Here is a 16,316-nt window from a genome sequence, read left to right on the forward strand (position 1 = left end):
GAAAAGAGGTTTAATTGGCTCACAGTTCTGCAGGTTGTACAAGAAGCATAGCTCAGCTTCTAGGGAGGCCTCAAGAAGCATTTACTTATGGCAGAAAGTGACGCAGGAGCAAGCATGTCACACAGCAAAGGCAGGAGCAAAGTGAGGTGCCACACACTTTGAAACAACCACATCTCAAGAGGATTCACTCACAATCATGAGGACAGCACCAAGGGGATGGTGCTAAACCATTCATGAGGGACTGCCCCCATGATTTAATCACCTTCCACCAAGCCCCACCTCCAACACTAGGGATTAAAATTCAACATGAGATTTGGACAGGGAAAAAATTCAAACTATATCAGGATCTGTGCTCAGATGGTGAAACTGCCCCAGACTGCAAGACTCCCTGCCCTGGACAGAAACCATGGCTCTGAGGCCACATCTTTGCAGTACAGTTTCATGAAGTGGGGGCACCCAACTTCCACATCACAGCAAGAACTCAAGCCCAAAGATGAACCCTCCCACAGTAAAGAAGGCCCTGGTCACCAAGTGAACCATGACTATGTGAAACATCCCTGTAAGTCTTATTTCCAAAATAATACACTGGCATCATTTTAACTACCTCTTCCAAAGAATATTCTAAAATTTCATGTTCTCTGTGATCATTTCAAAGCAGTTTTCTTATTTTCCATAGATAAATTTCCTAAAATTTTATCTTTTAGACTGAAGCAATTCACAGATAGGTCTATTTACAAAAGTTAACTGCTTAATATTTAGCTTCCAAATTTCTCTTAGAAATAGGCTATCAAATCTGCATGAATGCTCTAACCCACTAACCTTTTTCCCCAGTCCTGCTGTCAGAGATTCATGGAGAGCTAATAGAGTGAATCAAAGGACCTACACCTACTCACAAGCCTCAGGGGCACCATATCCTCAAAGCAAAGTTGCCTGTCGCCTAAAATACTTCTCAGACACCTAAATGTTTCTACTAATAATGGAGGAAGTTGGAACCTCTAGTGCTCAGAGGGTATCAGCACACGGAGCTTAAGCCTACCACCACATTGACGCAGAAGGGCAATGAAAATAAAAGGAAGTTATTGCCACAGACTATAATTGGGTTACAGTAAAAAGCCACAAGTGCCCATCATACTGCAAATCTAAAGCTTGTCATCCCCAGCAAGTTTACACAAAAACATTAACCCAAGAGGGGACTGAGTCAGTGGACTGGGTAGGATGCAAGAAAAGATGCAACTCGCTAGCCAGCAAAATGAAAGCCTATGATGGAAAGGGAGCAAGATGGCATATGGCAAGAAGGGAAAATCAAAGAACTCTTCATTCTGAAAATAGCTCCATTTCACCAAGACACTTAGAGGATTCCAAGTTGGCAAGATCGGCAGGCACCCTGCTTGGGGCAGGTAGCAACTTCTGGCTGTCTCTCTACTCCAGAAAGGGAGAGAAGACATGCCTCATACCGCACTCCACAGAATTGGAGTGTGCATCGGAAAAACAGTCAAGGCTACTGGGGAACGTCCTCCCACTTCCTGTTACAGCAAACACAGCAATGGAGACATTCATAAGACCAGGAATTTAGCAGCCTGGGGAGCGAGGTTGTTTGCCAACTGCAACACACCACACATTGAGTTAATGCTGTTTTTTATATAATAATCTTACTTTTATAACCCTGCTAAGACTACCAGCAGGCCAGTTCTGAATTTTGCCTGTTCCCAAGGGCACTATGGTAGGAGGTATATTTACACAATGCTTTAAAGAAATAATTATCTTACAGGCCCCTACCAGAATCCACTGAACAAACTATAACAATAAGTTTAAAGGTGCTATTTGGAACTAACATAATTTTTGCCCATCAAAATCATTCTAAATGTGACAGAGCAAAACTAATAAATAAATGAGACATCAGTAAAAACTGTAGACATTGTAGAAAGGAAGACTATACTGACACTAAACCAAACTGAGATTTTTTTTTTTCTTCAGGGAATGAGTGCTTTATAAGTACATAAACCTTTAATATGTTTTAAAGTTATTATACCAACCCGTAAGGTGTAATCAAATCAAACTGAAAACAGAAAAAAGGGCATACGCTTTATTAAGATTTGCTAACAGTGACAGCACTACATTTTTAGTGGTCATTATGCTTTTCAGTTCTTTCTATGTAATTAATCTATCCCTAAGGTAAAAAAAAAAAAAAAAAAAAAAAACTGAGTTAGTGAATATGGATATGTCCTCCACACCATTAGTCTATAGGCTCTCTGAAAGCATTCCAAAACTTAACAAAATTCCTACCCAAAACTTAACAAAATTCCTACCGCTTAGCTCACAATAGGCTCTCAATAAGTGAAAACTCAATGAATAAAGCCCCAGCTGCCAATCACACCTGAAGAGATAAGAGAACAAATTACAAATATTTCTCATGCATCTTCCATCTGCTCCTAAGAGAAATTAAATGTCATTGTTTTGAGAAAACCACAGACTATACCGCCCCACTCCCACCCCAAAAACTATTTAGAACACAGATCAGCACATTTTTTTTTTTTACAAAGGGCCATGTGGTATCTACATTTTGGGTTTTGCGGGTCACATAGGTCTCTGTGGCATATTCCTCTTTGTTTTATAACAATCCTGTAAAAATGTGAAAATCATTCTTAGCACTGGGGTTGTACAAAAAAGGGCCAGGGCAGGCTTCGACACATGGGCTGTAGTTGGTGATTTCTGACCCACAGAAAACAAATTGCTATTCATTTATTTTGAAAGCAATCTTTTCCTAGGTGGTAGAAGACACAATTGTCAATTCAGCAACATGAGGTAAGAGGTACACTCAGATAAAACAGAAAAAAAAAAGGGTATCATGATCAGGTTGGAAAATCAGAGCCCAGGAGAGTATCTGTGGGACTGAGAGGTCTGGGGTCTAACAGGAGAGCAGAGGGCACCACTGTGGTCGCAGCCTCCAACCTCCCACAGGAAGCAAACTCAGATTTGGCCAAATGGACACTTTAGGATGACTGTGTGTCCTCACCCAAATCTCGTGTCAAATTGTAATCCTCAACGTTGGAGGCGGGGCTTGAGGAGGTGACTGGATCATGAGGACAGATACCATGTACCCCTCCTTGCTTGTTCTCATGATAGTGAGTTCTTGTGAGATGTGGCCATTTAAAAGTGGGTGGCGCCGGGCACGGTGGCTCATGCCTGTAATTCCAGCACTTTGGGAGGCCAAGGCGGGTGGATCACGAGGTCAAGAGATCGAGACCATCCTAGTCAACAAGGTGAAACCTCATCTCTACTAAAAATACAAAAATTAGCTGGGCATGGTGGTGCGCGCCTGTAATCCCAGCTACTCGGGAGGCTGAGGCAGGAGAATTGCTTGAACCCAGGAGGCGGAGGTTGCGGTGAGCTGAGATCGCACCATTGCACTCCAGTCTGGGTAACAACAGCAAAACTCCGCCTCAAAAAAAAAAAAAGTGGGTGGCACCTCCCCCTCCCACTCAATCCCTTGGCTCTGGCCATGTGAGGTGTTCGATAGTCTTTTGCCTTTGTCTTCCAGCAAGACAGTAAGCTTCCTGAGGCCTCTCCAGAAGCAGATGCTGCCATGCTTCCTGTACAACTTGCAGAACTGTGAGCAAATTAAACCTCTTTTCTTTATAAATTACCCAGTCTCCAGTGTTTCTTCATAGCAATGTGAGAATGAACACACGGTACTCCCACCCTCACTCCCACCCCTCAAACAGATGTCTGCTTTGAGATGCTTTTCCTACAGCTAACAATATGTCATCTAACAGCTTTACCTAAGTTTTTAAATGAAAGTTGACATTTGACCCTACTTTCTAAATATCAACCTTAATTCTTACCACTTTAAACTTTTTTCATTGACTGCTCCTTATGTCTTTTTCTGGGAGGCAATATTTTTCCACTTCCACTTCCATATGAAATTGTTTTTCCCTTTATAGATGACCACATTTGAAAAAATTAGTGATTTATTATTCAAAATTAAATTTGAGTTAATTTTTTAAAAATAAATATTTCTTTTTGCCTTATTAAACTGCATGGTATTAAGCTACCAGTAAAAATTACTCATTATGACCATTCATTAGTTCCTGAATCCTTACAATCTTTGAAAATTCTTAAAAACAGCATAGAGAAAAGAGAGATAATCAATTAACTAAGATTGTTATCAAGGTGAGAACAGGAAACTCCCTTTAGGATCTGGGGTGGTGGGCATGGAGAAGCAGCAGAAGGAACAGTCTGATCCTCCCCAGGGCCAGGGAGAATCAAGTAGCAGAGCAACACCAGGGTGTCCAAGCTGGGGAAGACGACATTTCATTATTCCACAAGAATGACCTGCCCGAGAGATCCATTAAACACCACTACAGTTAATAACAACATAATGTGTTCTTGCATATCACTAAGAGAGTAGATTTTAAGTGTCCTCACAACACAAAAACTGTAAGTATGTGACATAATGCACATATGATTAGCTCGAGGTAGCCATTCCACAATGTATACGTATTTCAAAACATCATGGGGCACACAACAAATACATATAGGTGTGTGTACGTTTATATATATCTTGACCAAGGAATTCTGTGTTCAAGTAACAAGAAGCAGACATAACAATAACAGAAATCTAGCAATCTAGTCTCTGAGGTGAGCTGGAAAAGAATTTAAGGGACACCTGGCCTGGACTCACACTGCAGCCAGAAGTCAACCCAAGGCTGGGGAGAGGGACAGAGAGATTTAACAATACAAACAGGTAAAGAAGACTTATCAGAGCAGGTGCAACACAGGTGGAAAGCCAGGTGCAAAGGAAGATGAAGCAGTCAAGGCCAGAAACAGATCGCTCCTGCAGGTATAGTGAATACTCTTAAGCCCAAGCCCAACCACGTCACTTAGTTTACTGAGCTGCACTTAGAAACCAAGAACTAACTTGCCCTATATGGATGAGCCATTCTATTTCCAATCTGGACCAAAAATCACATCCTGTGATATTTTAAATGCCCTGTCCTAAAAATAAGAACCACTCAGAAAAGTTTTAAATATTAAATCACATGGTTTATCTGCTCAAATGCAATTTGGAAGCTAAAAAAGATTTTCACCCCAAAAGGTTAGAATCAGTATTTGAAAGATAAAGGTCCCCAGAGTATACTTCATAAGCATGTAAGTTTGAAGTTCCCATGTTACCTCCTTATTTGCTTTAAATATGTCTTTCTTGCAGGCTGCAGTGGTCCTCCACTCAAAGTAGTGCACACATTCTGTTGCAGTTACAAATTCAGGAGTTCCCTATTAAAAAAAAAAAATTATAAGTTACCGTAGCACATATTGTAAAAATTATTCTTTAAAATTAGAATGCAGTAAAGGCTACCAAAATAAAGCAGCAGCAAGAAGGGCAGGGGATGCAACTGCTTTAATTAAATGGGGTCATTGAGAGGTTCCCAAATCTGAAAATTCTGAGACAAAAGCTTCATAAAATCATGCTGGGATTTCAGTGTAACTAATCCAAAAGTGTTCTACCGCCTCAGCTATGCAAGTATAGTGAGTGAGTTCATGGGAAGAAATCCTCAGTCATTCTCCTCTCAAACTCCAAATGTTCTCAAGCACATGCCAGCAAACCAAAGCCAGAAAACATGACCTCATGCTCCCTGTGAAAAGGCTCCCATGAGGAGCCCATCCGCATCTGACCAAGTCAGTACACCCACCAGACACCCAGCCTCCAAGGCAGCTCCTCCTGTTAACCACAACCAGACTGGACTAGAGGACATTAGAAAAGGACATTAGAGTAGGTTGACTAGACAAACTAGTTGACCACAGCATCGCAGGATGACACAGGCACAGCAGGCACTGGCCTATGCACTCCCACATGCAAGTCTAGGGAGTTATCCTTCACAGTTCTATTTTCGGAATGGTGAACACAGAATTCACAAAGGAAATTAGTTAAAGTTAAAATAGCAGCTATATATTTTATTCTGAAATATAAATATTCTCATTTCATGCTGCTACAGATTTTTTTTTAAGGTTTCAATATGCACAGCAATGCAATTCATAGGCTGATCCAAAATTAACAATATTAGCTTTATTTTCAAAGTTCTTCAGATAAGACACTGTAGACCTAAAGATGCAACAGTCATAGCCTCAAACTCTAAAATGCTATTTTAAAGCAATTTAGTAGCCACAGACCTTCACTCAACCTGATTTTCCTAAAGATTGGGAACATTCATAGAATTTGCATATCAATTCCTTCTCCCAAGAGCTAAAACAATTATTTACTGCAAGTTCCTTTACAAAACTAAAGATTAAAATCAACAAATTACATACAATATAAGAACAATCATAATAATTTACACAATGATGTCCCCTTTAAACACCAAGTAATATCCAAAAAACTGGAGAACCCCATACCCACGGGCCAAGACTTCTCCTAAATAGATGTGGGTATCTCTAATTTAACATAAACGAGGAAAGAAAAATATTTTTAAAAAAATTAAATACGATGCCCTAAAGCCTATCAAAATGAAACGCTAGAAGAGGTTTTAGGAGAAAAAAAATGCCTACAAAATAAACATTAAACAGTACTCTGATTTCTAACACACTAATCACTTTGAATTGCAGTTTTACAAAAGACGTGGTCTGTGTTTTACTTAAAAGCTGTAACAAGTTTAGACTTTGTTTACTTATTGGTTCTTGATGGTGACGGTGATTTGGTAAGGTTTTTCTTATTTGTGTTTCTAAGTTTGCGCACTGATTCTTCAAGAAGCAGACTTTTTTTTTTTTTTTTAAGAAATACATAAAGTGGCTTTGTGGACTCACCAGGGTTTTCCCACACAGGAAGGCGATGCTGCTCTGGACTCTGTGATTTGTGCCTTGCTGGTCACAGCTCACTGTTGTGTTGAATTCCAGAAGAGATCTGGTTGCACTTCTCAGAGGATAGTCACCTATTTGGAGAGAAAACAGAGTGAACAGACTATAAAACATACATAACCAAAAAGCTATTTCCAAGGAAAAGCAAATTAGAAGTGTCATTATAATGTATCTGATAGCTTATAAATTTATAAAACTGTCCTTTCCCAGAATTTTCCATCTCAGGAGTGGCATCCCCATTACATTACATTGAGTGCCATCTTTCCCTTGTCTGCTGCATTCTATATATCAGAAAGGTCCACAGCTGTGCACCCATCTCAAATCTGTCCACATTTCTCCACCTCTACTCCCACTAAAACCACTACCTGCACTCCAGCACTGGCCACCTAACTCGTCCCCTGTCTCCACACTAGTCTCATCCCTCACCAGCCCCAATTCCTCATCCATCTTGTACCAGTGTGATCTTCAAAAATATAAATCAGAATATAAAACTCAGTCACTGAAATTTGTCAATACTTCCTGTCACATATGCTACAAAATCAACATTCTCTAGAAAGGCCCACAAGTAGAGTAACCACATCTCTGTTTCTCTCGGACATTATTGTAACAGTCCAGAATAAAAAATCTATATAAAAATCAACATGATAGGGGTTGGCATAGGAATAAGCTGATCAAAAGACTAGAATAGAGACCAATCAACTAGAAGAGAGAGCACAGAGACACAAGTATGAATTAAACTTTGATCACGGCAGAAGTAATAGATCAGGGAAAAGAGGAGGCTGTTCAATAAACAGAACTGGAAACAGAAACAGAACTAGAAACAAAATGCTTATCCATATGGAAAAAGATAAAATTTGATCCCTATCCTAGTACTAGGTACAAAAATCAACTCTAAATGAAAGCTTGTCCAACCCACGGCCCTGGGCCACATACAGCCCAGAATGCTTTGAATGCAGCCCAACACAAACTTGTAAACTGTCTTAAAGCATTGTGTGTGTGTGTGTGTGTGTGTGTGTGTGTGAGAAAGAGAGAGAGAGAGAGGGGGGCTCATTAGGTATCATTAGCGTCAGTGTATTTTATGTGTGGCCAAAAACAGTATTCTTCTTCCAGTGTGGCCCAGGAAAGCCAAAAGATTAAACACCTCTGCCTAAATGGATTAAAGATGTAAACATCAAAATCCAAACTTCAAATCACGGTGGAAATATTAACATAGAAAATATTTCTTAAGACTAAAAAGATTAATAAGGTTAACCTATTCAATTTAAGAGTTTATACTTAACAAAAAATAGCTTCAAGAAAATGGAGTAAGTTATAAACTGGGAAAAACACAGAACTGGCAAAGAACCACCATCAAGAATCTCTACATGCATTCACATGCAAACAAATAAGAATTTTTTATATATAATTCCAGGAAATAAAGGACGATAAATTACCTCTGACTGAGAAAGCACACACCATGCCACAAAGGAGAGAGAACGAAAAACCCACACCTAGCCACATAATGGTGGATTTTAATATCCAATGAAAAGAAAAAATTCTAATCTAGGTCACGTGTAATAGATAACCCAATATAAAATGAACAAAACATGATCAAGTAAACTGAAGAAAAATGTACATCAATAAATATGTTAACAGATATTCAATGTTATTGGTAATCAAGGAATTTCAAATCAAGACCAAAATGGTATACCATTTACAGTCATCCCTCTGGCAAAAAATTGAATACCAAGTGTCAGAGGTGAGATGGGTCAGAGCTCTCCTGTGTTGCTAGTGAAATGTTAAGTGGTTCAACAACTATTTAAGTCAGCAGGACATTATGCCCTAAAATTGAATACTTGTGTGCCCTGTGACCTAGTTATTCCACTCAGGTCTACACATAGAGAAAACTATGCACACGTGAAACATGCACTGCAGAAAACATGAAAGAATATCTCATGCTCTTCGTAAGTGCAAAAACCTGGAAATAACCAAAGGCCCATCAACAGAAGAGTGGATCAATTAACTCTGGCAGATCCACACAATAAACTATCACGCAGTCAGAAGGAATAAACTACAATGAAAAACAACAATATGGTTGATTTTTAGTAATAATGCTGTTATCACTCAGGTCCCAAAAAGCTATACAAAGGAAGATATACACTTTAATAAAGCTAGTTGCATATGCACATATTTATTTTGGAAATTAGACAGAGTTAAAAAAATTAATACGAAATGTGGGCTAATGATTACTTCTAGTGGAAAGCGAAAGAGGGAAGAGTAAAACAGTCAGATAGTGGTTACTGCCAAGATTCTAGATTTTTGTTGAAAACAGGACTCATTACATTATACAAAACAACTAAATTTTTAAAAGGAAAAAGGTTAGTCCATGGATTAACACATGGATCACTGCACGTGTCATGAGCTCGGCACAAAAGCTGATCCAATCCCATATACACCTGAAGTCTTGGGACAGGAGCAGAAGGAGGGCAGGGGTGGACCAGAAGTCAGGGCTGTTCCACAGCACCAGGCTGACGGCCAGGTGGTTCTTCTGCCTACGTGCAAAGGTCGGCCAGGATCATCCTTCGCAATCTGCAACGCCCAGAGTCTTTTCTAAAACCTTTCCCCCTCGGACTTAAATTCGGCTCGGCCAAAAGGACACAGAAGCCCTGCAGAGGCGCTAGGACCAAGGACAGTGCCCCCATGGACAGCGCCCCGTGGGCAGTTCCTGCGAGCCTGGACAGCTCCTGCGCGCCTGGACAGCTCCCGTGCGCCTGGACAGCTCCGGTGAGCCTGGACAGATCCTGCGCGCCTGGACAGCTCTCGCGCGCCTGGACAGCTCCCATGCCTGGACAGCTCCCCGAGTCCCGCCCGCAGTAGGCGTGTCTGGGAGGCGTTGAGCAGGGGCAGGGCGGGGCAGGCTCAGCGGCGCCCGCCTCCAAGGTGCCCGCCTGGGGAGATGCGCAGCTGAAGGTGCGCGAGGGCTGGAGACGTGGAAGGCGTGCGGGGGGGTGCAGCAGGCGCACGGGGCATGCAGGGTGCAGGGAGGCACTTGGGGCACGAAGGGCGCCGGGTGGTGCGGGGGAAAGCAGGGAGGCACAGGAGTGGGGAGCAGAGGGACGTGAGGAGAAAAGCGGCGGGGCGGGGCGCGGGAGGCTCGGTAGGCGCGGAGCCCAGTAGGCGCAGAGTCCCAGTAGGCGCAGAGGCGCGGGGAGGCACGGGGGCCAAGGAGTCTCGAAGGGCGCGGGGACACGCGGAGGACCGGGTAGACTCGAGAGGCCCAAGAGGCATGGGGGAAGGGGGCAGAAGACGCTATGGGGGGCGGCAGGAGGCGCGACAAGCCCAGGGGGCAAGGGGTCCTTGGGAGGCACGAGAGGTCCAGGAGGCATGAGGGACCCGGGGAGACTCGAGAGGCCCAGGAGGCAGGGAGGGCTGCAGGGCGGGGGGAATGGGGAGGGGAATAGGTTCGGGTGGGGGATGGGGGCAGCAGCCAGAGGGATGCGGCATCTCCTGGCAGCTTCACAGGCCAAGTCCCAAAACTCGTGGTCCTGTTCGCATACAGGGTGACCCCTCTGTGTCTAGAGCTCCTTCGGGTCCCTCATAATGTACAGAGTACATCCTGAAAAGGACGTAGAAAAAGGCCCTGGAAGCGGGAAGAAGGACACAGCCGCGCAGCCATGCGGGTAGCCACTGCAGCCCTTGCTGGCAGATCCGAGGCAGCGCACACCCAGCCTTCTGAGGATTCCTCGCAGCCCAGCGGCAAAGAGCAGACACCAGCGAGAGGCTACAGAGAACCGCGGCCTCCCAAAGAAGGGCCAGGCAGGGACTGGCCCCCAGCCAGCTTCCAAGGCCTGTGCCCAACAGGCCAAGCCTCAGCCTCGCAGCACTGCTGACCCCAAGCTCCAAGCCCGCGGGGCTGCCAGCCAGAAGAACCCCTAAGACTCGCTGGCAGAGCCCACACAGAACCACATTAGACCAAGCTGGATCCTCTTGCGTGTACAAAGATGTTCACTGTCTTTCAGCAGCCATGGCTCCCAGTTTGCGGTCACGTCACCCGAGCCTGCCAGATGAACCAAGCTTGCAACAGGGGCGGAACCTAAGCGCTCGAACCGGACTGAGGAGTGGGACTAAATTAAGAAGCGCACATGGCGGGGCAGGATCCAAGATCCAATCAAATCAAGATCCATGATCCAATCAGATAGAGCCCTGGTGTCCACCTCATTGCAAGATCCAATCAGATTGCACTTCATTACCCTAAGCTTATAAAACCTGAGCCAGGGAGACAGGTTTGAACATTCCTCCTGTCTCCTCCTGGTCCACTCTCCAGCAAACCCCCTGCGCTTCGGTGTTTGGCCTTCCCTGGTGCACAAGTAGACGAGTCCAGTTTGATTTGGTGACACTCTAGGCCATGCTCGCGGGGCCCACCAGGACACACTCACCAGGCCCTCCAAACCATGCTCACAGGAACCACCAGGCTGCACACACGGGCCTCTACACCACACTGGCCACACTCCCGGGGCCGCAGCTTCAGGTTCTCCAGGACCCCTGCAGGGACCTCGGTGCCAGCCAGGCCACACCGCTCAGCATTCCAAGCCGCACTCACTAGACCTTCCCGGACTACCAGGCCACACCTCCGAAAGCTCCAGAGAGCGCTTGCCAGGGCCTTCCACACCTCGCTGGCCAGGCTGCACCTTGGAGCCCTCCAGGCCACGCTCTCACCTGCACCACCATGCCTGGCTGCACTGGCCCACAGAGGCAGCTCAGTCAGACCACCAAGTCGCACCTCTAAGCCCAACAGTGACTCAGCCTCCTTGAAGCTACAAAGCCTGGTGATCTGACTTTACAGGCAGCCCTCCTGCCACAGCAATTAGAACCTATGAGGCAGACAGAGAACCCTTCCTATGCTACTTCCTGATGGGCTCAAGCAAGTTTCTCCTCTCTCCCCTGCACCACCCACTTATCCTTTCCTTCAATACACGCTATTCACGGTATTTTGCCAAATTTAAAAAAAAAAAATTCAATTTCTTTACCTCCCGCTTTATGCTTCTCTATATGGACACTCTCTTAAAAAGAGATTTATTTTCTTGCTACCACGAACGCACTCCTTGGCTACCCCTCTTGACCCTGAACTGGCTGTTCCCCCATAGAGACACACAGCTCACTCCCTCAACTCTAGATCTTTACTTACATGTCACATTCTCAGTGACACTTATCCTATTTAATGTCCTTGCGCACCCACCCCTGAGCCCCAGTACTCCTGACTACCTTTCCTTTCCTTTTTCATAGCAGTCATCACAGTTTAACATACTACTTAGCTTATTTTTTTCATCTGTCTCCCACCCTACTAAAACGTAAGCTCCATGAAAAAAGAGATTCTTGACTGTTGTAGCAACTGATTCAATTCCAGTACCTAAACCAGTACCTACATATGTCTGGTAGTCAAATATTTATTATAAACATTAACTGTTGGCTATGTTTTAATATAATGTATACATATAATTTTAGATATGATTTAACCAAGTAAGAAAATACACTATAAATTATTGAACCATACCCATACGGTAGATAGTTCCAGCATATTTGCCACAATAAACAATGCTACAAAAAACCTTTTGTACAAACATCTACATATAGTACTATTTCTTCTATTGGTTTGAGTGACAAAAGATTATGTGAATACACGTTTTTTTTTTTTTTTTTTTTTTTTTTTTTTTGAGACGGGGTTTCGCTCTTGATACCCAGGCTGGAGCACAATGGCGCGATCTCGGCTCACCGCAATCTCCGCCTCCTGGGTTCAGGCAATTCTCCTGCCTCAGCCTCCTGAGTAGCTGGGATTACAGGCACGTGCCACCGTGCCCAGCTAATTTTTTTTTGTATTAGTAGAGACGGGGTTTCACCATGTTGACCAGGATGGTCTCGATCTCTTGACCTCGTGATCCACCCGCCTCGGCCTCCCAAAGTGCTGGGATTACAGGCTTGAGCCACCGCGCCCGGCCCGAATACACGTTTTAAAATGTAACAGGTATTGCCAGAATATCAGGAGAGACCATACATCAGATAAAAACACGAGTTATATCCAAAACTCAACCAGGTATCATCTTAACTATCCAACAGAATTCTAGGTTTTAAGAAAATAAAAGAACAAAAGACTTAAGAGGAAAAGACATTTTCACATCCTATCAAAGAGATGAAAAATACAATCCAATGATCAATCCAGATGCCTGCTGTAGATTTCTGTGAGTGCATACAAGAATCAGACACTATAAAATCACTGGAAGTTAGGGGCCAGGCTCTTTAGAGTAAACGAATCACCTGGAACAGCAACTACATTGGGACTCACTGTGACCTACTGGTCACTAACAAAAAGCCAAACAGAATTCCAGGCTCTGGTGGTAACCTCAATTAACCCTGTTCCCTAGTGAATATATTACCTCAAGTTAAACGGGCTGGTAATAGGCTTCCTGAAGTGGATATAGAGCTTTAAACCTCAGAAGATTAATTAAATTAAAATCATCATATTAATATTTGGTGTGTTGGAATGTGAACGTATTTGGTATTTTTACTGCAATGCTTAATATAAACTCCAATTCAAAGTTTATAACTCAGCAACTGATTTAGAACTTCTAAGAGAATTTTAAGATTTATCATAACTAGTAAATATATGATTAAATATATAATACTGATAAATTTGTAAGAATTATTGTTACACTGAAATTTTAACTGTTAAACCAGACATCTGAGGTACTTAAAAAGGAAATCAAGGCCGGGCGCGGTGGCTCATGCCTGTAATCCCAGCACTTTAGGAGGCCGAGGTGGGTGGATCACGAGGTCAAGAGATCGAGACCATCCTGGTCAACATGGTGAAACCCCATCTCTACTAAAAATACAAAAATTAGCTGGGCATGGTGGCGCGTGCCTGTAGTCCCAGCTACTCGAGAGGCTGAGGCAGGAGAATTGCTTGAACCCAGGAGGCGGAGGTTGCAGTGAGCCGAGATGGCGCCATTGCACTCCAGCCTGGGTAACAAGAGCGAAAATCCGTCTCAAAAAAAAAAAGGAAATCAAATACAGTTGACACTTGAACTACACAGGTCTGAACTTCACAGGTCCACTTACACACAGATTTTCTTTCACCTCTGTAACCCCAGAACAGCAAAACCAGTCCCTTCTCCTCCTCCTACTCACCCCACACCATGTGAAGACGATGAGGATGAAGACCTTTATATGATGATCCACTTCCACTTAATGAATAATAAACATATTTTATCTTCCTTATGTTTTTTTTTTTCCTGAGACAGAGTCTCTTACCAAGGTGGGGGAGTACAGTGACCCGATCACAGCTCGCTGCAGCCTCAACCTCCTGGGCTCAAGTGATCCTCCTGCCTCAACCTCTCAAGTAGCTGGGACTACAGGCATGCACCACTATGCTTGGCTAATTTTTTTATTTTTTGCAGAGACAGAGTTCCACTATGTTGTCCAAGCTGGTCTCAAACTTCTGGGCTCAAGTGATCCTCCTACCTCAGCGCCATCCCCAAGTGCTGCCTCATGATAGAGTTCTCACGAGATGTGCTTGTTTAAAAGTGTGTAGCATCTCCCCACCCCGCTCCTGTTGCCATTTGAAGAAGCTGCCTGCTTCCCCTTCACCTGCTGCCATGATTTTAAGTTTCCTGAGGCCTCCCCAGCCATGCTTCCTATACAGCCTTCGGAACTGTAAATCCAACCTCTCTTCTTCATTAATTCCCAAGTACCAGGTAGTTCTTTATAGCAATATGAGAAAGGACTAAGACACCTGGCTTACTATTGAAGTTGTATTGACCATCTGCCTGTTCTTTGACTTTGCCATTTTTCTCCTAGGTTGTCTTTCTTATCAATTTCTAAGAAAAGCTCTCACCCTAATAGTACATTGGCACACATGCTGTAAATATTTTCCCAGTCTAGCATATGTCTTTTGTCTTTAGAACACCTCTTAGTCATTAAAAGATATGTAGTCAGAAATGTTCCTCTTCTCCTGTGTGGCTTCCAGGTTTCCTTAAGGAAGGCTCTTCCAGATTATATCTCTGTTACTAATTTTTTTTCAATGTTCTATTGTCTTTTTACTTTCAAATCTTAACTGAGCTGTAATTTCTGTATGTGGTCTAGGACTGAACTTTGTTTCATAAGAGACAACAGCTACTTACACCCAATTTTTTGGTTGTAAGTTCCCTTAAGTTATCTTAAGTTCCCATCTATATTTGGATCTATTGCTATACTAGCTCTTCTGTTCCTCTGATCTGCTGGGAGCTCCAGTTCTTGTGGTTGTTTTGAAGGTTCATATTTTTTCCTTTCTAGCAAGATCAAAAGAAGTTCGTTTCTCAGATATCCTCTCAGAGCCACACATTCAGATCTCCTATCCTGGTCTCCATTTCGGCTCCAATCTGACCCCATGACTCACATTAACAACACAGCCCTGAATGAGTACACGGGCTCTGGAGCTGGCCTGTCTGCATTCAAATCCATAACCACACCACTTCTGGCAAGATGCTCATTGTAGAAGCTGAAGTAACTCCATTCTGGAGGCCAATCAGCCCTGCTGACTTCTGATTAACCCCAGTTCCAGGAAGGCCCTCAAGATTTTCAGTTTATCTACTGTTCCTTGTGTAAGAGAAGGTACTTATCATGAATCCTCCCCTTAGGTCAAAAAAACTGACTTCATTTGTTCTATACATCCCTTCTAAACCACCCCTTCCCTATAGTATATGAGCCCTTGGTGTGGGGTAGGGTAATGACGCAGGGATCCATCTCATCTCATGACTTCTTGAGATGTGGCTTCTATTCGTTAAGTCCCTAGAAAATGTTTCTTTCTGAAAAACTGAGTATCAGCCTCTTTTTGGCCTCTCAACTTTCTCAGACTTCGGGGGCAGATTTGCACAGACCTGTCCATTGCAGAACACAGACTCATTTTGTGCTTCAGTTTCTTCATTTATAAAATGAGGGAAATGAAGTCACCTACTTTAAAGGATTGCCCAATGAATTAAATGATATTTTACTTTAAAACATTAGGCCTAGCACATGAATGCGCAACAAATTTAGGTATTTTTATTGTATATGCAAATTAGATTTGATTCAGGATTATCCCTATGCTACTGTCAATGTCACCCTCATTCACTCATACAATTTGCTCTCTCCAGTTGAAGAAATGGAGCCATTACTGATAGTCCTGAAAGTATTTATGATGACCCCCTCTGGAAGTTTCAAGTTCTGGGAAAGGGATCTATCATGTGTATCTGGGGGGAAAAATGAGATGGGAAACTGCTGGTTTATAATAGTATCATCATCAACTTAACCTGTAAGTTAGTTTTTAGTCATCTAGTTATCTTTGATATCTCCTCTGTAAGCATCCTTTCCTATTCCACGGGGCCAGCTTCCCCAAACACCTTCCATCACATCACTTCCCCTGTTACCATCACCAAAGGTCTGTAATGGATCCACTCCCTATCAGAATATACCAACTCTCCTCC

General features: G+C 43.3%; 1 protein-coding gene across 1 annotated transcript in view; it reads right to left on the reverse strand.

The window, feature by feature from the left end:
* Nucleotides 1-16,316, reverse strand: part of IGF2R (insulin like growth factor 2 receptor) — a 122,682-nt gene that overhangs the window by 78,572 nt on the left and 27,794 nt on the right. The window contains exons 3-4 of the mRNA XM_021669685.2: nucleotides 6,796-6,920; nucleotides 5,173-5,271 (exon numbers count right to left, since the gene is read on the reverse strand). Coding sequence (XP_021525360.2) covers nucleotides 5,173-5,271; nucleotides 6,796-6,920 — 224 coding nt within the window. The remainder of the gene's footprint in view (nucleotides 1-5,172; nucleotides 5,272-6,795; nucleotides 6,921-16,316) is intronic.

This window comes from Aotus nancymaae, unplaced genomic scaffold (assembly GCF_030222135.1).
Source record: "Aotus nancymaae isolate 86718 unplaced genomic scaffold, 86718_ANA_hifiasm-v0.15.2.pri h1tg000040l, whole genome shotgun sequence".
Lineage (NCBI taxonomy): Eukaryota > Metazoa > Chordata > Mammalia > Primates > Aotidae > Aotus > Aotus nancymaae.